Source organism: Pinus tabuliformis, chromosome 4_1 (assembly GCF_031772625.1).
Source record: "Pinus tabuliformis cultivar Carrire ecotype Pingquan chromosome 4_1, CPIR1, whole genome shotgun sequence".
In the NCBI taxonomy this organism is placed as follows: domain Eukaryota; kingdom Viridiplantae; phylum Streptophyta; class Pinopsida; order Pinales; family Pinaceae; genus Pinus; species Pinus tabuliformis.
Genome location: NC_142303.1, coordinates 214,316,921 through 214,339,908, shown reverse-complemented (window position 1 = coordinate 214,339,908; position 22,988 = coordinate 214,316,921). Strand labels below are relative to the sequence as shown.

Here is a 22,988-nt window from a genome sequence, read left to right as displayed (position 1 = left end):
TTGTTGAATGGTGTTATTAATTGTTCATGTGATATGATGCTAATGATATTTAATGCTTTGAAGATTAAAATTAACTAATTGAAGTGAAACACTGGTTCACCTCCCTCTCAGTATTTCCAACAGTTACAATAGTGGGGGAGCAGAATGTTGGACAAGTCATCACAGATAATGCCTTAAACTATGTTCTTGCTGGAAAGATGCTAAAGTCCAATAAGGACCATATTTTGGACCCCATGTGTTGCACATTACATAGAAGTCATGCTTGAGGACATAGGAACAATGTAGAGCATGCCACGTGTATCACAAAATATAACTACAACCACTCATGGATATTGAGCCTAATGAGGAAAAACACTGCGGGCAAGGAGCTTGTTAGACCTACCATCACGAGATTTGCAACTCACTTTCTCACATTACAATCTCTCACTTCCCAACAAAAAAACTTGTAGAAAATGTTTTCCAGTGAGTGATGATTGGAATGCATCATGGTCGGGGATGTTAGAAAATTAGAAAGGCAGTAAAGATTTTCTTGATCTTGATAATTACTTGTGATGTTTCTTATTATTACGATTCTTTATATCTTCTTTCTTTAGTTCATCAAGCATTTACCAAAAGCAACAACACATAAAACAATAGACACAAGATGTAAGCACATGCCAGGACAAAACCCCTCTCGAGGGGAAAACCCAGTCAAGATAATTCTTCCTTTCAATATTATTCTTTGAGACTCTTCACCCTAGACCAAGACAACACCTTCCCTCCACACCAAGTCAGCCTCCCAGAATTTTGACCTCTTTCCAGTAACTTCGACTAGGGCAGCAACTTATGGCAACTGGTAGTTTCCGGCAATAGCGAAACTTAGGAGACTTCGTTCTCCCAATCCAGAACACGAAACACAGAGAGAGAGAGGCACCAAAATTTCGATTTTTCCTTTATTCTTAGATTTCCCCAAACTCACATTCACTTCGGCTTCCTGCAACAAATTTCAGAGCTTTTCCCAGCTACAAGAGAACTTCGCACTTCTGCTTAGCAACATGAGATTTTCGCACTTCTCCCTAGCTACAAGAGAATTCAAACTTGATGAGAGAATGATGCTCCAAATGAATTCGATGTGCTTCCTTTTATAGGCTTCTTGTGGGGTCGAATAGGGTACTTAGGCCGACATGGTGTGGAGGTTACATAATTCATATTTGACTCAATACTTAACCTTTTTACATGATTCAAAAGCCCAAGAAGGGTCTCTTTAAATATACAATAACTCTATAGACTTAAAATAAATCCTAGAAGTCCCCAATGGGGACTTTGACCTAAAACATGGTGACCCAAGCATGAAACCCATGCTTTAATAAGTCACAATAATAATAATAAAATTTCTTTTCTTTATTCTTTTGACAAGTACATTACATAATGACTCAAAGTACATTATTGAAGACCGAACATAGTTACATTTTCCAACAGGGGGCTTGCATAGTAGTTGGAAAGGACTCCAAAAAGAAAATTTTTGGCAACATTTTTGGAAAAATGCAACAGAGCTTGTAAAAATTGGTGAGCCCTTGTTAAGGTGTTACAGTTTGGTGGATGGGAAAAAATTGGCCATGGGCTACATCTTTGAGGCTATGAATGAGGCAAAGGAGTGGATACGGGCAACTTACAAGGATAGAGTAGGTAAATATGGGCGTATTTGGGAGATCATTGATAACAGATGGAACAATCAACTCCATCGTGCTATACATGCAACTGGGTATTTCTGGAACCCAAAGTATCATAATAAATCTAAGCTAGGAGAAGGTTAGACTGGGGAGGTCAGAGATGGGTTGTAGGAGTGTTTGAAGCGCATGGTACTTGAAGAGTCGCAGCAGTTGGAAATACATCGACAACTCACTACTTTCTCTAGGGCCACAGACAACTTTGGCAAAAATCTGGGAAAGATTGCAAGAGCCGTGGATCAACAAACTAAGCAATTCCATTTTTTTTTGTTCTAATTTCAGCTGTTTAAAATTCAAGCTGTAATATGTAAATTGTTCAAACTTACCATCTAAATTGTTGAACAATGAACTCTAATCTTTGTCCTTGTAGCACATTAGTGGGAGTCAGTTGGCAGCCAATGTCCTCAATTGCAAAAGTTTGCAGTTAGTGTTCTCAACCAAACTTGTAGTGCTTCTGGGTGTGAGCGCAATAGGTTTGTTTTTGAACAGATTCACAAGAAGAAGAGGAATTGTTTGGAACAAAAACAATTATATGAACTTGTCTTCGTGCAGTACGACCTTTGACTAAGGCGCAACCAGTCGCTGAACAAAAGACCAGATACATAGCCCATTGTGTTGGATGATATTCATCCAACTTCAGAATGGTTGGAGGAGACTCAACCAACTGAGTTTGATCCTGATTTTGACATTGATGCCATGGATTTAGGGGGTGTTGATCCCAAAGCAGATTTGGTAGTTGAACCAAGAGCTAAAGGAAGCAAACCACCAAGATCAAGCATGACTTATGGCGAGGGAAGCAATAGACGTGTAGCTCAGCGAACATGTGCTTCTAGTTCTGCTAGGCCTAGTGTTGTTGCTCATGCTACTACCAGTACTACTACGGAGGCTGGAGTGGAGTTCGAGGAGTCCTCAGACTCTGAACCAAATGATGTTTATGTAGCTTCTGGTGATGATCTCATGTGTAGTAGTGGTGATGAGTTTGATGAGTGATCATGTTGATCAGTGATTTGTAGTAGGCTAGTGGCCTAGTAGCTTGAGTTGTAGCATTGTTTTTGGACTCTAGAGGCCATTTAGAGCCTCATTGGTTATGTATTTTTTTGATGATATCATTGACATGTATTGCACTCAGTGCCGTTTTGATATATGCACCCTGAGAAGACTTTCCATATTTTCTCTCTAATGGTTTGGGATCATGGTTTGTAATATTAAAAATAAGTTTCCAATTCTGGTATATTGAATTCAGTTTGATCCGGTTCCGGTTCGAATCCTGGTTAGATAGGCTGCCGGTTCAAAACCCGGTTCTGGTTTTTAAAACTATGTCCATTTCTAAGACTGGAAGTTCTTAGGAAATATAAACCTCAAGGATGAGGTGAAATTTCTGAAATGTGCTATAAAAGTCAGTTTCTTGAAATTTCTGCACATGTCACACTGGCTACATTCCATATTATTAACTCTACAAACAACATACATGAATGTTGATCTATGCAAACAGTAAAGGATATCCTCTGCCCTATGAGGCAAGGGACGTGCATGCCATGATAGCAGCCTTTGATCAAGAAGCAGAGTTAAGAGCAGGCTAAATCTTGAAGAAAAACAAAATTAGCAAACAGAAAAGAAAATGATGTGCTGAACGCAGTTGTGAAAGAGTGAAGAATGACGAACTTGATCATGAACATGCCTAAACACAAATAGTGATGAAGACAGGAAGAGACAGTCTAACATTCAAGATTGTCACAGCCAGTCAGAATCATCAGACAAAAATCAGATTAAGAAATAATTGTAAGAACTAACACTGATTATGATTTTGTTGGCATTGCCAAAGGAGCAGGGACGTGAATTTTATATAAATTATGTCACCTAGATGTTTTTCAACTTAGTTCGGGTAGTTGAAAAGTGAAATACCTCCTGAGATGTATTTTATTGGTTAAGACTGTTCGAAGCTATGCTATAATTTAGTTGCCAGTAATGCTTGACATTCAAAAGCACTTCGTGTCTGTCTTTGTGGAGCTTGCCCCTTCTCAAGATTATTTCTGTCAGTTATCTAGAGTCTAGATCTAGGCAGAAGTGAAGGTATAATTTTTTTTTGAGCTAAAGGTATTTATTGTTAGTGTCATATTAAATGCATAAGTTTAGGTTATTAGATCTGGTCCTATGGGCACTGGCTTTTAAGGTTGCCAATGCAGTGTTCGTTGAAGCTCTGATGTTTATCAGTAATTATTTTGTGGTATACAAAAAAATAAAATTCCAAATATGTTGAATGTTGATTTCCGAAGGTTGTTATGAGTTTTGCGTAATGGCAATGAAGGAGGAGTAAATAGAGTGTGTGCGTGTGTGTACACATGATTTAAACATATAAGAGGGCAGAAATTGCAATTTCTATAATAACACAAATAACAGCACTATTATTTTCTTCAACACAAAAGTTTTTCTCCATGAGTGTTCAACAGAATGGGGCCAGGAATTACAACACTCAATAGTGCATCCACTTGACATTATAACTCTATTGGAAAAAGAAAGCCTCTTATATACATCGAGGTTGTATGCGAACAATGCTTGGGGAAAAAACTATCCATCACCAATGAACTGGGACTTCCTACTGAAGACTTTATGATGGCCTCTTAACTTTAAGTCTCCTTCATAAAAATCATAGTACTTACAACATTTGAGCATTTAGAACATCAATTACGTGGCAAATAGACACAGAATATAATTCTGTCACAAAACTTAGGCTAACAAAATATAAATGAGATTGAAGTGGTTCGTTTTTTGGCCATCCTTTTGTTTCAATGGTATTTTACAAAGTCAGCAATTATCTGGTTCTAAGATAACATTTAATCTTTCTGGATTAACTAAATTATCTTTTTAAGAAGCTGCATGAGTGTTGTTGAGAAAATGTTGTTGGCATGACTTGCTTCAAAGAATTGTATGTTTAAAATTTTTAGTCTATTACCATAGTCATGGTACATGTGTGGGCTAACTAGATTTCTGCTATGAAGATTTTCAACCACCCCTCTTTGGCACACGTGCCTCTGTTTTTGCACTATATATTCCAGATACTGGCAAGTTATGCCATACCATAATCTTGCAGATTCATATTGTTGTATTTGATATGCTGCAGAGGCACGGAAACAGGTACAGGCGGCTACAGAGAGGATGGGGGGCCAATATAGCCCTGATCTGCATCCTCAGTGTACACATCTTGTGGTTCAGATATCCTCTTCTTTTGGTTAAAGTTAATCTATAAATAATTAAATTAGATCAGTCAAATTTAATTTTTATTTTTCAAAATCTCTCCTGAATATTCTGAAATGAACTGTTCCAAAGTCCTTTAGTATGGAACTTTAACACATTTAACAGCTTTGCTGGGCGTAAATTTGAGCATGCTTTGAAGCATGGGTTGAGACGGGGCCTTTTTGTTGTCACTTTGGCTTGGTTTGTAAGTTGTGTGAGACTCAATGGTGCGTACTTCTCTTCTTATGCCTTAGGATTTTACAGTCAGTATTTCTGGCAAACTGAATGGGATGGATCCGGAAGATAATCTACATAATTTGTTAGGCTATGAACATGTTATCCCATTTGCCTTCTTCATAGTGTAAGTTCATAATATCAAGAAGAAAGTATGTGAACATGATGTTCTGCTTCTGTCATTTTTTCCCATCACGGGCTTATATTTGGTTGGAAAAGCATTATTTAATAGTTCCAACTTCCAATTTAAGTTGAAAATAAAGTTTATATTGTTAAACTCAGTTTATGCTTAATACAATGGTCTTTGCTACTAAATCCTTTCATAAAAATGGAGATTCTAGCTGAAGTAGGTAAGTAAGAAACGTTCTTGACAAAGAAAAGTGATATTACTATGAGAGACATTTGCTCGTCAATGGTTGAATTTTTCTTTTTGCATTCTTTTTTGCAGCAAGGTTGGATGAATCAGTTTATAGTGTGAATAGCGTTGTACATCCTGGATTGCCTCTAGAAGAATTTTCCCAACTTGTTGCAATAACCAATGCCGAATACTCTTGTTTGCCTCCTATCAGCCGCGAGGATAACAAGTCACTAAGCATATCTTTGCAATCTCACTCTCAATCTGTTGGTAAAGAAGTCTCTAAAACTGCAGGATCTATACTCTCCGGTCATTGCTTGTACATTGACACGGATGTGTCAAGTGAATTGCATAAAAAGGTAAATGCACAAAACATGCATATGCTTGTGCTTCTTGTAGTTGCCTTACAAATATGTTAAGATAGATATTTGTCCTGGCCTGAGTTGTTGGTTACATCCCGTTGCTTTAATAAAATTGTTTCTTTCCCATATTCATATTTGTGATTCACTATGCATGCATTGACAAAACATGAATACTATTTCTTAATGATTGTCGACCATATTACATCTATGTCTTCTGTCCCTTTTCTTTTGGTGTGAAGCAGTTCATCTAGTGTGGCTTATTATTGTGTTCTCTTCCTCTGGTGTAGTTATACCAACTGTCATCTAAAATGTCCACTGGACAATGAATTCATAAAGTATATATGACATATTGAATGATTCATAGCTACATGTAGCCAGTTATTTTGCACTTTCTTTTTGGAATGCTTATTTTAAGTTTATCCTAGTTGTTTTACTATATAGTAATACCTAGCATTAAGCTTGTATTTCCTTGAAGACATTGTGTTGTGCTTTTTAGCTATAGCTTCTCAGTGTACTTGCTCTATGACACTGCCAAGCTGGTCTAAATATTTTCACTGTCTGGTTTGAAATATTATACTGTTAACTTGATGGTCTATTTGCTGCACAAATATGCCAAGCAGACAAAGAATTCTCTTTGCCCTAAGGCATCTCAAACTAGATTCCCTGTATGAAAGGATTTAGAGAACTTAATGAAGTGTCCCCAGACCATCTAATGGAGGATTACTGCAGAACTATATCAAGACTTATGAAGGGATTTATTCCTGATCGAATCCTTTTTTTTAACAGACCTGATGGAATCATCTTTACCCATCTCTCATTTAGTATTTTCTTTCTTTTCTCTTGTTGTATTCTGCTCCTTTCTCCTTTTCCGTTTTATTTTTCTGAAGTTCATAGCAACCCTCAGGAAATCAATCTGCCTTGTCTATTTGTATTCATACAATTTTCACTCAGAAGATCTATTTTTGGCATGCTACTGCCTTTGCATACAGGGCCATTCTTGAGCACTCATGTTTTATGCTTGCTTAGGTAGTTGAGGCAGCAAGGAGAGAAGGTGCAACCTGTGTGGATCATTGGTTCATTGGCTGCAGTGCAACACATGTTGTATGTGAGGGAGCATCAGTTCAAAAATATATAGGGTATGCGACGAATTTAGTAACGGTAAGTGGTATTGCACTCCTTTGGTTGGGGAACTTTTGTGACCGCCATATTCAGTGATTTTATTGTAAACTTGGGTTTCAATCCTATTTAGTAAACTGATCTGATTGTATGTTAAATGAATCATCAGCCATTGTGGGTATTGAAGACAACAAGGGAGAGATTCATGCAGCGACTTGTTCATTTTTCTGCAGACCTGGCTAGACAAATTGCCATCACGTTGGATGATTCTCAAAGCAAGCATTTGATAAAGGTTAATCTTTAACACATTGCTTATTTATGTGGCTGTATGCTTGTGACTTGTATGTATGGCTGTGTGCACATCCACAATGCAAATGTTTGCTTTGTGACTACTGTGTGTTTTTTTTGTCGGTGACAAATAAAATAAAAATTCAAAATTCTATTAGATATAAAATTGACCCATGGTTTTTAAAACCACCTGCCAAATTATTGTACAATATGTTGATTACCAACGTCCAAAACTATTGGGAGTATGAAAATAGAGCTGTGGTGATCGCATAATTAGAACTCTCCAGTCATGAAAGTAAGTGCCTAAAAGCTTTTTGGGAAGCCTAGTTTGCAATAAATTGATGGGCATGCCTTGGTTCATATAACCTTGTAACAATATCTGAACTCCATGCAATTTGGGAAGCTTTAGTTTTGGCCTTGTTTTATGCTTAAAATTATAATTATAGTAGTATCATAGTTTTGAAAATCATTCTGAGTTGGTTGCTGGTCGAACCGACTTGGCCTTCAAATCAGTTTGGTGGGCCAGTTTGGTACCAAACCATCCGAGTCAAAGAGTGACTTGACCAGTTCGGTACTAAACCAGCCCTACTTGGCTGAGTCAAACCATGACTTGACCAGTTTGGTACCAAACCAGCCCTACTCGGCTGAGTAGATCTAGGAATCCCCTTGTGCGGCGTCCACTCCTATTTGCCTCACACTTCTCTCATTGAGCATTTGTGAGCATTTGGAGTTTTGGAGCAGTGTTGAAATCTTGAACAGCAGTTGTGGGGTTTGAGCTTGGAGCTGGTTTGGCAATTGTCTTGAGTTTGATGATTGATCATGCTGATAAATGATTTGTACTATTATGTAGTAGGCCGTTAGCTTGTAGCATGTTTTTTGGACTGTAGACCCCATTTACAGCCTCATTGGTTATGTATTTTGTCGCTGATATGTATTGCATTCAGTGCCATTTTGATATATTCCCCTTACATGGTATATACGTGAGCAGACTGCATATTTTGTATGGTTTGGAATCCTTAGAATAACGTATTTTCATTAAAATTTAACTATTTTATATATTTTTTTTGTGGACCAAGTCATTGAAATCAGATCAGTCTGAGTCAATCTGAGTCCAAGTCGGAGTTGAGTTGACCCTCGACTGATTCATAGTCCGAGTTTGGGTTTGAAACTATTAGTATAGCCTTTAGATTCTCATGTCTTGTAAAAAATTAATGCTACTTATGAAATTTAATTCTGCTTATTATACCTGCCAAAGGCAGGATATATTGTTTTTGATTTTGGTTAAAAAGCTGACATTCAGTTAATTTTGAAAATTTTAAACAGATTTTTTGAAGTTTATTAAAGTTTTGAAAAAATTAAATATTAAACTGAATATTTTGAAAACTAAAAAATATTTTTTAATTTTTTAAAATATAACTTGTTTTTTTCTAATTGGTTGATGACTAACTTTATGTGGTTTTAAATTGAATTTTGAGATATAAAAATTATATTAAAAAAAAATCTAAAAAAAGTTTCTATTCACCAAGTGCATACTAATGGTTGTTATTATAGTCTTTTTGCACAACACAATGCCATGTGGATAGCTGCCCACCATAATTTAAGCAAGTAGTTGTGCTATGTGGATAGCTGCCCACCTTAATTTAAGGAATTAGTTGCATAATTTAAGAAACTTGAAAGTAGTTGAAGTATTACCCCTAGTCCTATGGCCACACAGTGTATGTAAATTACACATTACAATCGCAGTGTATGTATGTAATTACACATTACAATCGCAATCCAGAGAAGCGTCGATCATTTATTAAATTAATGGGACAACCAACGTGTAAGAATCTGTTACTACCTTTTCGGCCCAACTCATTTCCAATATATTTATGATACTTTATGTCAAAGTCTTGAAACTTTTTCGAGTGATGTACAAACTTAGGAAATAAATGTGTCAGAGATTATTAAATTGCACCTATAGTAAAGATGTTGTGGAAAATAAAATTAAAAGTTTTATGAGTGAGTGCTACTGCTGTCATTTTTCAAATCAATTGTCAATCGTTACATTAAAAGTTTTGATATGAATCCTCCATTATAGTGGTAAGACTATTTTATATATTATGTATAGTCTTATAGATATTGGGTGGCATGCACAATTTTTTTTTATACGAAGGTTATGACCACCAAGTCACTCATTGTAATATAGTCAATTACTCTAATATAATATAGTTTATAGAATAAATTAATAAATTGATATTATAAAAATATTAAGTTAAATTATCAAATAAATTTTTAAATGAATCTCTATATCTTTTTCAAATAATTTTTGTATTTTAAAAATATATGATTAATAATTGGTAAACTTTTATTTTGAAGTTTATTAATAATGAGGCATAAAATAATTCCATTACTTGCTACCAAATAAATTATATTACCATATATTTTGACAGACTCACAGAAGAAGAAACTATGAACTTTCTTTCAAACATTTATGCTCTATAAAATAAATTGGTGCTGCAATTAACTAAACAACTAAGAACTAATTTGGACAGAAAATGGTACTGCGATTCACTGAGGGCCAGTTTGGACAGTGATGATATAAACCGATCTCAGAGTGATGATATAATTGCAGTTAAACACCGATCTCAGAGTCAATATATTGCATAGTCAGATTCTCGCTCACCAAATCTTTTAACACAACCTACAGTTTGACAGCAACCGGTGTTTATATACTGGAGCATTTAATGAAATATGAGTATCGTTCACCAAATTTAGAAAAGAAAAAACAAATAAATAAATAACTCGTATGTAAGGAAAAAAATATACCTCTTGTACTAAATTTTTAAAAAATCTCTTACAATATGACAACTACTATGTATCAATGCGTCAATGTTCAATAAAATACAAGTTTCGTTTACCAAATCTTTTAGAAAATCTTATAATTTGACAACAAATATATAGCAGTACAGCATTGTTTGAGATTTACGGATAGAATAAATATCACTCTTGGAGGCAGTGAGCAAAATTACGGGCATGGTGATCTGCGATGTGCATATTGCTGGAGATCTATTGGTACAAGTTACAATGGTTCTGCAAGATCCTGGATTGGGCGCTGAAGTAGTTGTGATTTATTGGATGTGCATATTGCTGGAGATCTATTGGTACAAGTTACAATGGTTCTGCAAGATCCTGGATTGGGTGCTGAAGTAGTTGTGATTTATTGGTGCAATTCTTATTAAAATGATGTACTACTGTCCAGTACCATTGAGCTTCAGGTTCAACCTCAATAAATTACCCAAGTAATTGTTTTTGGTGTTGTTTAAGTTTTGATTGTGCTTTGAGGATGGAGCCAAAGGTTTATCTTTAAATCTTTTTAATCTTGGTTTTGAGGTCAGATGCGTTTATATTAGTTGAAGTCTATGTTGCATGAGTTTCTGGAATGTGGGAACGTTGGGAACTTAGGTACGGGTGTCGGGAACGGCTAGAGGTTTCCCTAAAATTTAAAGGAAACGGCTAATAAAAAAATAAAAAATATTTTGTTAATTATATAATTTATATAAAAATCAAAATTAATATTGTATCAAAATATTCAAATATTAAAATCAATTTAAATATATAATCTCTTATATATATAAATATATTCTCTGGGTGTCTCTCTCCCTGAGTCTCTCCCTTTTATATATATAAAATGTCAAGTTCATTATCAGTGCTCTGACACATGATCAGTCTTTGAAACAATCTGGCTTAAAAATACAAAGGAACAGTTCTACATATGTTTCTCTAGTTATTTTTAAGAGAAAAATCAAAGCAACTCTAATGTTTAAGCATTGACTGCCACATACAATATGCACACACAATCTTCTGCGATATATATACATAAACAACAAAAGAAATACTCATCAGCATGACATCCCAGATATCGCCCTTACGTCAAGGTGCCACACGCTTCCTTAACCCATCAAGAGATTGCTCCAGTTTCTCAATTAAGGATATTGGTGTTAAGGATGTCTTTGGCCTTTCTTCCTGCGAAGGTTTCAACATAGGCTCATGTTTTGTGGGCAGTTTAACATATTTCTCCATAGGATTTGTATCAGTGTTGTTAAAATCGCGATAAAATCGCGATTTTTTGAAAAAATCGCGATTTTATCACCAATCCGCTTAAATCGCGATTTTTATCCCAAAAAATCGCGGCATTTTTTTTATAGCGATTTTTTCCGAAAAAATCGCAATTTTTTGAAAAAATCGCGATTTTTTTCGAAAAAATCGTCAGATGCGCGGGCAGCGGGCTTTTAATAGGCAAAAACGAATTTTTTTTATGTCATTATGCTGTCGCCGCGCGGAGGAGGAGGAGAAGAGCTGAGGGAGAGGAGCTGAAGGGTTTCCGTCGAGTTTGGGAGCGAATCCAAGTGTTTTTAGGAGAAATCCAAGACAAGATCACCAATTTGTCCATAAAAACGGTATGTAGATTAATTTTTTTTTGTTTTGCTTCTTTAAAAACTTTGTTTTTCATTGTTTTTAAAGAATTTTTTGTAATTTTTCATTGATTTGGGATGGGTAATTTGTTATGACTATGAGAACCAATTTTTTATTTTTATTTTCTCATTTTTTTTAAACATTGTTTATGTTTTTTGAATTTTCATTGTTTTTTGGCATTTGCCATTGGCATTTGGTTGGGTAACTTGGGTTTGGAAATTGGGATTTTGGAAATAATTAACTTGTAATTTTGTAAATGCTAAATTGTAATTTGTAATCCTAAATTCCTATTTCCTAATCCTTATTTTTCCATAGGTTTGCAAATTCAAAATTCAAAAACAAACATGCCAAGGAAATTGGATCCTTTCTGGGAATATGGTGAACCTAAAGCTCCGAATGATAGACAAAACTTGAATTGCAAGTTGTGTGGAAAGGAGATATCCGGGGGGGTGTACAGGTTGAAGTTCCACCTTGCACAAATCCCTGGACGTGATGTGGGGCCCTGTATAAATACAAATCCTGAAATTATCCAAAGAGCCATGAGAGCATTGGGAGAATTAGAGCACACTAGAGAGGCCAAAGAAGAACTCAAAAGGCAACTAAAAAGGTCAGCTGAAGGAAGTGGGCCAAGTGGCACTGGTTCTACTGCAGCGTCAGTCAATCCGGTAGCTGCATCATCATTTTTTGTTCCTCGAACCACACCTGGTTCACAACCAACTATCGGTTCAATGCTAAAAAGAACTGAAAAAGAACAAGCTGATAGGTTGATGGCAAAATTTCTCCTCTGGAGTGATATTCCTTTCAGCATTGTAAGGATTAATCCATTTTTCCAACCTGCTGTTGATGCTATTGCCAGTGTTGGCCCGGGGTACAAAATCCCTTCTCTTCATGATTTCAGAGGCCGGATTCTTCAAGAGGAAAAGCGTGACTGCACCCAAAGATTGGAGGATTTTAGGGCATCATGGGCACAAACAGGATGCACTGTTATGTCAGATGGTTGGACTGACCAAAAGGGGAGAACCCTTATAAACTTCTTGGTTAGTTGTCCCAAGGGGACTATGTTTATCAAATCTATTGATGCAACTCATCAAATCAAAGATGCAAGAACTTTATGTGATTTGCTGGATGTGTTTATTTTGGAGGTGGGTGCAGAAAATGTTGTCCAAGTCATAACAGACAATGCTGCAAATTATGTTGCTGCTGGTAGAATGCTTATGGACAGGCATCCTACTTTATTTTGGACACCTTGTGCTGCCCATTGTATTGATTTGATGTTAGAGGACATAGGGAAAATTCCTTTTGTCAAAGAGATTGTTGACTCATCAAAAAGCATCACAAAATTTATTTACAATCACACATCTGTGCTTAGCTTGATGAGAAAATGCACCAACAACAAAGAGTTGGTGCGCCCCGCCATTACACGGTTTGCGACGAGTTTCATATCTCTTCAATCCCTCTTGAATTCTATGTGGGATTTGAAGAGAATGTTTCTTTCAGAGGAGTGGCGTGCTTCGTCAATGAGCCGCAAACCAGAAGGAGAGGCCGTGTGCAGACTAGTTTCATACCAGGAAGACTTCTGGGCGGGAGTGCAGGAGGTGTGCGCTGTTACTGAACCTTTGGTAAAGGTTCTTCGGTTGGTTGATGGTGAGAAGCCCGCAATGGGCTATTTGTATGAAGCCATGGACAGGGCCAAAGAAGCCATTCGGTCCTACTATGATGATAAGGGAGATGATGGGTTTCAGAGACAACTCCTTCTATGGGAAGTCATTGATGAGTGATGGAACAACACACTCCATCGTCCCATTCATGCTGCTGGGCTTTTCCTGAACCCTGCATTTTCTTATGCATGTGGGTTTGATTTTGATGTTGAGGTCGTGGAAGGATTATTAGCCTGTGTCCAGAAGATGGTGAGATCTCCAGAACAACGTATAGAGATCTCTAGACAAATTGAGACATATAAGATGTCAGGTGGCACATTTGGCTTTGAGATGGCTGTCATTGATAGGACGATTAAAATGCCAGGTATTTTTTAGTTTGTACTTTGTAACTTTGTTTCAAATTTCATTGTCTCTTCAAATTCCATTTTTTTCTTATGTTTATTTAAAATTTTATTTGTAATTTTGTTGTAGACGCATGGTGGAAGATGTATGGTGGCAGAGTACCCCTTTTGCAAAAGCTTGCCGTACGCATCCTCAGCCAAACATGCAGCTCCTCGGGATGTGAGCGCAATTGGAGTGTATTTGAAAAAATACACAACAAGAAGCGCAATAGGTTAACACTTAAACATTTAAAATATTGCAAATTTCCAAATAAATTTTTGAATTCATTAAAGTTTTAAACAATATTTTTTTTATAATATTAATTATTAATTATTATTTCATGAACTTTGTACAGGTTGGAGTCCCATAGACTTAATGACATGGTCTATGTCTACTACAATCTTCGATTGTGGGTGAGACAACTAGAGAGGACACCTGATACGGAAGCCATCTCATTGGATGGGATTGACACCACTGCTGAATGGAGGGTTGAGACCGAGAGGCCTCTCATGGATCCCACTGATGATTGGTTAGTGCAGGATGAGGGGGAGGAGGAGGAGGAGGAGGAGCAGGAGCAGGAGCAGGTGGAGGAGGAGGAGCAGGAGGAGGAGGTGACACCGCCTACCCGGGCTAGGGCTACCACTACCACCAGTAGAGGACGTGGTCTCCGTCTACCTCAGCCTCCTATAGCTGCTACTACTAGTTCTTCAGCTTCTAGAGCACGTCAGACTCCACTGCCATTTCCACCAGCACAGGCACCAGCTTCTACATCTAGAGGGAAAGAGAAAGCTGTGCCATTTTCTCGCAAGAGGGGCAGAGGAAATCAATAGGATTAGACTTTCATTTTATTGTATATGACATTATGACATGATGAGATACATTATCATATTTTTTGTTGATATTTTGAGGCTGAGTTGGGACTCAGGACTTACTATTCAGGACATGATCCAATGTTATGTGTGATTTTAGCGCTAGAAATGATATTAAACATCTTATATATTAGTTTTTTTATCATATTTATGTGTCAATGTATTTATTTTATGTTGTAGATGGTTTAGATATTAAAAAAATTGAAAAAAAAATGAAAAAAAATGAATATTTTTGTGCCAAACGCTTTTTTCCCGCTTTTGCCGATTTTTTCCGCTTTATTCCCGGCGCCGATTTAATCCCGATCGCGCTTTTAACAACATTTTGTATTCCCCAACCCGAGGGAACGCCATAACTCCAAAAAAACAGTCCTCAAAGCTCCTGGAACTTTCCCCAGCACGCAGCTCCTGTTGAAAAGGTAATGTTCCCGTACAGTTCCAAAGCTCCCGGAAGTGCGGGAACTATTGGAACTGGTTTCCCACCTCTTGGGAGCGGTTCCGGTGTAACAGAGGTTTAAGTTTATAATTTAGATATAGTTTAAATTTTTTATGTTTTGTTTTTTAATATATTGTTATTAAGTTTTGTTTCATTTTATTTTTTAATATATTATTTAAAGTTTTCATTAACGTTAAATAAAAATGTATTGAAATTATAAATTATATAATTTACATAATCAATTTTTTTTTAAAATACTTTAATTTTGAATCTATTTATATATTCAAAAATATATCTATTTAATCTATTTTGCATAAGGGCAGGTACTAAGCGGCAACATTGCATATTACACTTGTTTTGTATATTTTGATAAAAACCTCATGGCATTGTTTTTCCATGCACTTATTTCTGCCATTCATGTGAAGCATATTAGAGGTGTATTATAGTGTATACTATATTTATAAAGGCCATTCAATAAAATCTGTAAAATGCAGGTGCATGTTTTTATACAAAGTATAAAATTTGTTAGGCCAGGAGGTAACTCCTCAAAATGAATTGTGATTTTGCATTGGGGCTGATTATAGATATATACATAGAGGGAGAGACTCTTGGGCTTCACCTCCTAGTGTCTCTTCATATTCCAACTCTCCTTATTTTCTATTTTCATTATTTTACACCCAATCCCAAGGAACAAGTGTCAACATCCCCCCCCTTAATTTGAAGGGACGTTGGTGAGTCCAAGCATCATTCTGAATCTTTCGAACTTTTCTCTTCCAAGTGCTTTGGTGAAGATGTCTGTAATCTGCTCAGTTGTGGAACAATGGCATAGATGGATTGTCTTGGCCTCAATGTGATGTCAAATAAGATGGTATTTTGTATTGATGTGCTTTTTTCGATCATGGAACTTTGGGTTCTTGGCCAACTTTATTGCAAAAGTGTTGTCAATCATGAGTGGAGTTGAATGTACTTGTTTCACTTGCAATCTTCCTCAATTTTCCTGAGCCACACAATTTCCTTTGTTTCTTTTGCCGCTGCCACATATTTTGCCTCTGTTGTGGAATCTGCTGGAACTGATTGTTTGCGTGACCTCCAGGAGACAACTCTTGATCCAAGACTCATAGCATAACCTGAAGTAGATACCCCTGTTTCTTTATCTCCATCAAAGTCTGAATCAGAGTATCCAATCAAGCTGAAGTTGCCCACCTGTGTATACTTAAGTCCAAAGTATTGAGTTCCCTTCAAGTACTTTAGAACTCTTTTTGCAATAGACCAATGTCCCTCACAAGGCTTTTGCATAAACCTGGAGAGGATTCCAACAACAAATGAAATGTCTAGTCTGGTAGTAGTCAGGTAGTTGAGACTTCCTACAAGCTGTCTATATTTTGTTGCATCCTCAAATCTCTGATGTACTTCTTCTGAGAGAGGAATATAAACTTCAAATGTTAGAGTTACTTCAATACCAAGATAGTAGTGAACATACCCCAAGTCTGTCATTTCAAAACCTTTCCTCAACTCCTCCTTTATGGATGCAAAATAGTTCTCATTGTTCCCTATCATCAAAAGATCATCTACATACACCACAAGATATACAACTGTTTTGCCAACTTTTTTGACAAACAAAGTTGCATCATCAAGATCATAATATTTGAAGTTGAGTTTCAAAAGATGCTCAGTTAACTTCTCATACCAGGGTCACGGTGCTTGCTGGAGGCCATACAAGGATTTTACAAGCTTGCATACTTTATGTTCTTGAACCTTCACAACAAATCCTTTTGGTTGGGACATAAAAACATTCTCTTTCAGATTTCCATTCAAGAAAGCAGTTTTTACATCCATTTGATGGGCTTTCCAATCATTCTGAGTTGCCAAGGCAAAGAGTGTCCGCATGGTAGCCCATTTTGCTGTGGGGGCAAAAGTCTCCTCATAGTCGACCCCTTTCTTCTGTGCAAAACCTTTTGCTGCAAGTCTGGCTTTGTGCTTTTCAAGTGAGCTATCAACTTTATACTTGTTCTTGTACACCCACTTGCAGCCTATTGGTTTGGTTCCCAATGGAGGATCAACCAACTTCCAAGTGCCATTCTTTATCAAGGCATCATACTCTTTTTGCATTGCTTCTTTCCATTCATCATGAGAAGCGGCTTCTTTGAAGGAAGTTGGTTCAAAATATGAAGACAAATTCAGTTCAAATCATAAGAAACATCCATATCAACAGGTGAATCAGAATCGTCTACATCACCTCCATTTTTCCTGGTTGAATTTCTTGTTCCTGTCTTTCCAACCTCATCAGGATGAACACTTTCAAGTGTCTTTGTCAACCATTTTGGAGGACCTTTTTGAGATGGCCCAAGTTGCTCAGTTGATTGAGTTGGGGCTAAATCGAGATTGAGTCTCCAAATTCTGTTAATCACATGATGCAAAGTGTCATTGATAGCTGGAGCTTCATGTGGGGGAGTTAGTGCTTTAGAAGAAGATTCCACATATTGATCCAGTATAAATACCACCCCTTCAAGATGTGGAATCTCATGATCAAATTCTTGAAAAGACTTGGCATGTCCAAATCTATTCAAGCGATCAAGCTGTCGCTCAACAACATTGTCAACCCTGGAAGATTAAAGAAAGATCACATCTCTAGACACTACAAACTTCTTATTAACTTCATCATAGAGACAATATGCTTTGGAGGTATTTGAATACCCTAAGAAGATACACTTACGACTCCTTGCACCAAGTTTGTTTCTTTGTTCCTTAGGTATCAAGGCATAATAGGTGGAACCAAAGGCTCTGAGATACTTTACCGAAGGAATGTGGACATACCCCATTTCATAAGAAGGCTTGTTTCTAATAACATTAGATGGACACCTATTCTTTACATACACAACACATAGAACTACATCAGTGCAAAACATCAATTTTACATTCTTGAAAAACATCATGGAACGTACCATATTTAAGATTGTCCTGTTCATTCTTTCAGCTACTCCTTTCTGTTAGGGATTATAAGGCACAGTTGTTTGATGTTTGATCCCATGTTCGCCAAGACAGTTTTTAAATTCATTTGAAGTGTATTCTTTTCCATTATCAGTGCGAATAAAGCCAATATGAGATTGTGCATCATTTTCAATCCATGGATGAAAGTTCTTGGATGTTTGAAAAACATCAGATTTGTTCTTCAATGAATAAATCCAACACATTCTGGTGTAGTCATCAATAAATGTCATCATATATTTATTTCCATTTGCAGAAGGAACAAGCATTGGGCCACATAAATCTGAATGAATAAGTTTGAGTTTTTTATGTGCTCTGGAATGTGAATCATGAATCCTAAGATACAAGCATCACATTGCTTAAGTTTCCTAGGAATTGTAGGCAAACCAGTAACACCACTTTTCTTCAACATACGATGGCTGTCATAATTCAAGTGTCCAAATCTAGCATGCCATAAAAGACTTGATGGAAATGTACCTTCGTCATAATGAGAACTGTATGAGAAGCTATGTCACAGGGTTTGGCGAACCTGAAGGTTCAGGTTCGAAATTCAGCGAACCTGAAAAAAATTTGAAATTCGTTCAGGTTCGCCGAACCTGAAATTCGAACCTGAAAGAACTCGAACCTGAACGAACTACAACGAACCTGAACGAACTTCAACGAACCTGAACGCGAATTTAAACGAATTTGTTAAGGTTCGATTTAGGGTTCGCTGGTTTTTTTTATTAGGCACGTGATTATCTTTGCACACAGTTAATTATATGTTCACAACATTCTGATTTGTGTTCCATATGTTTTTAGATCAGTGCTAAAATGTATTATGTAACTTGTAAGTCCACCGTTAGGTCCGGGTTAATATTTGTTAAAATGTAGTTTTTCCTTTTACACGTGTCTTGGGATACCATTGGTTGATGGGATGAGTCTGAATCATGTGGTTGGAGTTGACTTGGGAACAAGGTTTGTTTTAGGGTTGTTACAGGCTACAACCTATTCTGAAAATGGATGGCTACAGCCTATTCTAAAAATGGATTTCATAAGTATGTCAGCGTTTATGATAGCACTAGGGTACAGTCGTGTAGCAGTCAGAAAGGCATAGCTTCTGGTAGTTTCTAATCCTATTTTGGGCAGTATCTTAACAAAATTATATGACAATCTGACACCTGATTTGAAAATCTATTTGAGGTGTTGATTTTAACAGGTTGTGGCAGCCTGGAGGGTGTCAGTATGATAGCAGTCTAGCAGTAATTTCTTTCAAGTTTTCATGTAGTCTTCATGCCTTCATGATGACAGTTAAATGCTTTATGCTTGACTAGAGTGGAGGGTGCATTCCTCCAGAGTTATATTCACCCTTCACTTACCTATTTTAGGCATTGGCATCCTGTCGGATTTGGCAGAAATATGGCAACCAGCTGACAGAGCTGATCTGCAATTATTATGACAACATTCTACCAGTTAGTGAGTCATTAGACAAGTTACTCTACCTTTTCTGGGCAGCAATAAAGGGTCACCTTTCATCCTTTTGTGGGCAGCACTTTCACCTACTACAGTGGCATATCCTATGTTTGCTCCTGGGTTTATGCAATAGCATCTTCCCTCACTTCTGTAATAATATTGCTGATAGTGTTTTTGTCATACCTTGTGTGTCAATTTGGCTTGTGGTTGATATCTATGTAATGTTGCAAGCCATCTGGTTTTGAATTTTCTATTATTTTGTCATATATATATATATATTGAAAAATATGTATAGTCGAACCTAATGCCGAACCTCATTTGAACTTGATCGGAAAATTCGAATTTGAATCGAACTTAATCGTTGTCGAACTCGAATTCGAACTCGAACCATGTGACATAGATGAGAAGTTCTGTGCACGAGCAGAGGTACCTTGCAACTTGAGAAGTCTTTCTTCTTCTATCCTCGTCATGACAAGTGAGCGATCTGATGCTTTTCTGACCTCAACTTTGCCATCAAACATATGAATAGAGTGTCCTTGCTGGTGGATGTGGACCAAAGACAACAAGTTTCTCCTCAGCTCTGGGAGATATAAAACATCATGCAGAAGAAAGTCTGGAAGACTAGGCAGTTTGAGCTTGATTGTGCCAAGCCCTGATCGCTTGAGTTTTGATTTGCCTACAAAATATACTGCTCCATCAACTTTGTCCGTAAATTATTCGAAAAAATCTCTTCTAAAAGTCATGTGGCAAGTTGCTCTTGAATCAAGCAACCAATTGTTTTTCCAAGAAGTAAGTGAAGCATTAAACAAGTCTTTAGTTACAACAATATTACAATGTGGCACAACATAGTGAGCGGATTCAGGTGCTTTACCTTTCCCTTTGTCATTGGTTTTACCTTTGGCTTCATTTCTTTCCTTCTGAATTTTGTCCCAAGGCAACTTTCATGTGGATGCATCATGTACATCTCTATTGCAACTTATGCAATGAAGATCAAAATTTTCTCCTTGGAACTGTCTGCCCCCTTGCCTCTAAAATTCCTTCTTCCTTTACCTCTTCAGCCACCTCTTCCTCTAGAAGAATCTTGTGCACAATTCTTCTCTTTATGTACAAGACACACAACTTCTTCAGAAGACCGAGGAGCTGTTTTTTTCCCAAAAGCCTTCTCTCTCTCAACAAACTTCTTCTCAAGGGAGTCAAAGGTAATCTCCTTGAGGTTTCCACTTGCTTGCAATGACTCAAGATAATTTGAATAAGTGGGATATAATGCCTTGACATAATCTATGAGAGGAATGTCTATTTGAACACCAATGGTTTTGATATCATGCATAATAGATCTTACTTTTGATGCTAAAGCAAGAGGGTCATCATTTTTCAATTCAAGACTGAACAATTTAATCATTGATTGGACAACTTCAAGTTAAGAGTGTGAGTCATAGAGTTCCTTCAACTTCTGTAAGGCTTCAAAAACATTTGGAAATGGTGAAATATGGTGACTCACCTCTTTATTTGCAGATGCTACAATCAAGTCATAGGCCTTGCTGTTCTTGTTTTCCCAAATGGCAATCTCCTTATCTGAGATGCGTTTTGCAGGTTCATTATCTCCTTCTCCTACACAAACTCCTTTCCACAACTCATTGAATGTGAGAGTGTGTTTTATCTTCCGTGACCATTTAGGATAGTTCTCTTTTCTTGAGAGAACTACTCCAACAATAGATATCAATGAATGCATTTTAAATGTGTGTACTGTGTAAACAAATGTACTTTGCTACCAATATATTGTAAAAAATTGCACTTTTGGTGGTAATGTGTGTAAAAAATGCACTCTGATATATTAAAACAAAGGTATTATTGAGGGAGGGGTTATATGGGGAAGGTTATGTATGAGGGAGGTGGTATATGGAGGAGGGGGTATGTGGGGAGGTATCACGGTGGGGTGGTGTTATACACGTAATGGGTCCGAGACCCACGGTGGGGGATAGATGTATAAAGAGCAGACCTTGTTCAAATAACGGTGGTACAATAATGTTATTCAACGGAGCAAGCGTTATGTTATATTCAACTTAATATCATATGACGGGCCAATGTGATATGAGGAGGCGGGTTCAGGTCTGGCAACACAGTACGCAGTGGATTTGGGTATTAAAAACTGGAAGGAGAGTTATATGTGGGGGAGGTATTATGTAACGACCCATCTTTAATTTCACATATTATGTGCCCCTGTATAAAAAAAAAATATAATAATAATACTAAAATATAATAATAAAGGAATAAAAATGATAATTATAAAATAGAATAAGGATTTAGTATGGTACCAATAATTAATTAATTAATCTAAAGTTTTAAAGTTATATTAAAGCAAACATAAATAAACTTTATATATTAGAAAAAATATATATATAAATAAAGCAAAGTATATATATATAAAGTACATATCAATATAATCAAGTAGTAAAAAGTATGTCATATAACCTAATAGGGTTAATATGTATACGATGATCAAAATGTTATAATACCTTCAAACCTTATAAATATAAACCATCGCATAAAAGAACAAAACATTAAGCAAGGCAGAAATGTCTGTACGGGAGGATGACTCACAGCTGGAGGAAGCTGTCACCGCGAGAGTAAGCGGTGGAGTCGGTGTACAGGGCGGCCACCGCTTAGCCCTGACTATAAAATCACCGAGAAATGGCTGAGCAGAGGGGGGGGGGGAAATGGAGCAGTGAAACCAGAGGGGGAAAATGGAGCACTGAAACCAGAGGAGGAGAAATTGAGCAGTGAGAGAGATTTGCTACTGGCAGAGCTTTAGTTCGTCTGAGGTCCTGGGCACGGGGGACAGTGGGCTTCTGTGAGAAGCTTGCTGGATTGAGTAGCCAGCTTCTACTCAATCAGGCTGGGCGGAATTGGTCTCCCTGGGTAATTGGAGCTCAACAGCAACAGTATCGACAGCTTCACAGGATCAGCTAGCAGTTCAGGTAAGTGCAAAAATTAAGTTTTTTAAGCTTCCTGTTTTCTAGTTTATGAATATGTATATGTTTTCTGTATTTCGAATTATGGGCATTACATATTAACGTAATTCCCCAATGTAATACCAATTGCCATTTACGTAATAATATACGGAGGACAAACACAATGCCAAGGATTAAATGTATGGGTATAACTGTTAATGGGATGCCGCAGGATGGAGGGCGGTATAGTGGTACAGTGGTATTGCAGGACGAAGTTGGGTGGGTGGTATATGCTAAGCTATGGGATGCCACAAGACGGAGTCAGGTGGGTGGTATATGGTATGGGTATAGTGGTATATGGGATGCAACACATCCACACTAGGTATGGTGGGTTGGTAACTAGGAGTCAGGCGGTTTGGGTGCCATGGATGGGGGCAATACAAGCCTGATGTTTACCCCAACGTTATATGTATTATGCAATGGAGAGGCCAACAGTCAAATAACGTAACAACGAA

At 37.0% G+C, this 22,988-nt stretch overlaps 2 protein-coding genes across 5 annotated transcripts in view; both read left to right on the top strand.

The window, feature by feature from the left end:
• The first annotated feature begins 4,828 nt into the window (after positions 1 to 4,828).
• LOC149174994 (uncharacterized) overlaps positions 4,829 to 22,988 on the top strand; it is a 66,933-nt gene continuing 48,773 nt past the window's right edge. For all 4 annotated transcript variants that reach the window (XM_089419474.1, XM_089419473.1, XM_089419472.1 and 1 more), the window contains exons 1-5: positions 4,829 to 4,917; positions 5,063 to 5,164; positions 5,620 to 5,885; positions 6,915 to 7,046; positions 7,174 to 7,296. In XM_089419474.1, coding sequence (XP_089275600.1) covers positions 4,860 to 4,917; positions 5,063 to 5,164; positions 5,620 to 5,885; positions 6,915 to 7,046; positions 7,174 to 7,296 — 681 coding nt within the window. In that variant the 5' untranslated portion in view covers positions 4,829 to 4,859. The remainder of the gene's footprint in view (positions 4,918 to 5,062; positions 5,165 to 5,619; positions 5,886 to 6,914; positions 7,047 to 7,173; positions 7,297 to 22,988) is intronic.
• On the top strand, positions 13,890 to 22,855 carry LOC149174995 (uncharacterized). The gene is made up of 4 exons (XM_089423855.1): positions 13,890 to 14,018; positions 14,142 to 14,437; positions 22,418 to 22,500; positions 22,706 to 22,855. The coding sequence occupies exons 1-4, from the start codon at positions 13,891 to 13,893 to the stop codon at positions 22,853 to 22,855; spliced, it is 657 nt and encodes a 218-aa protein (XP_089279981.1). The 5' UTR covers position 13,890.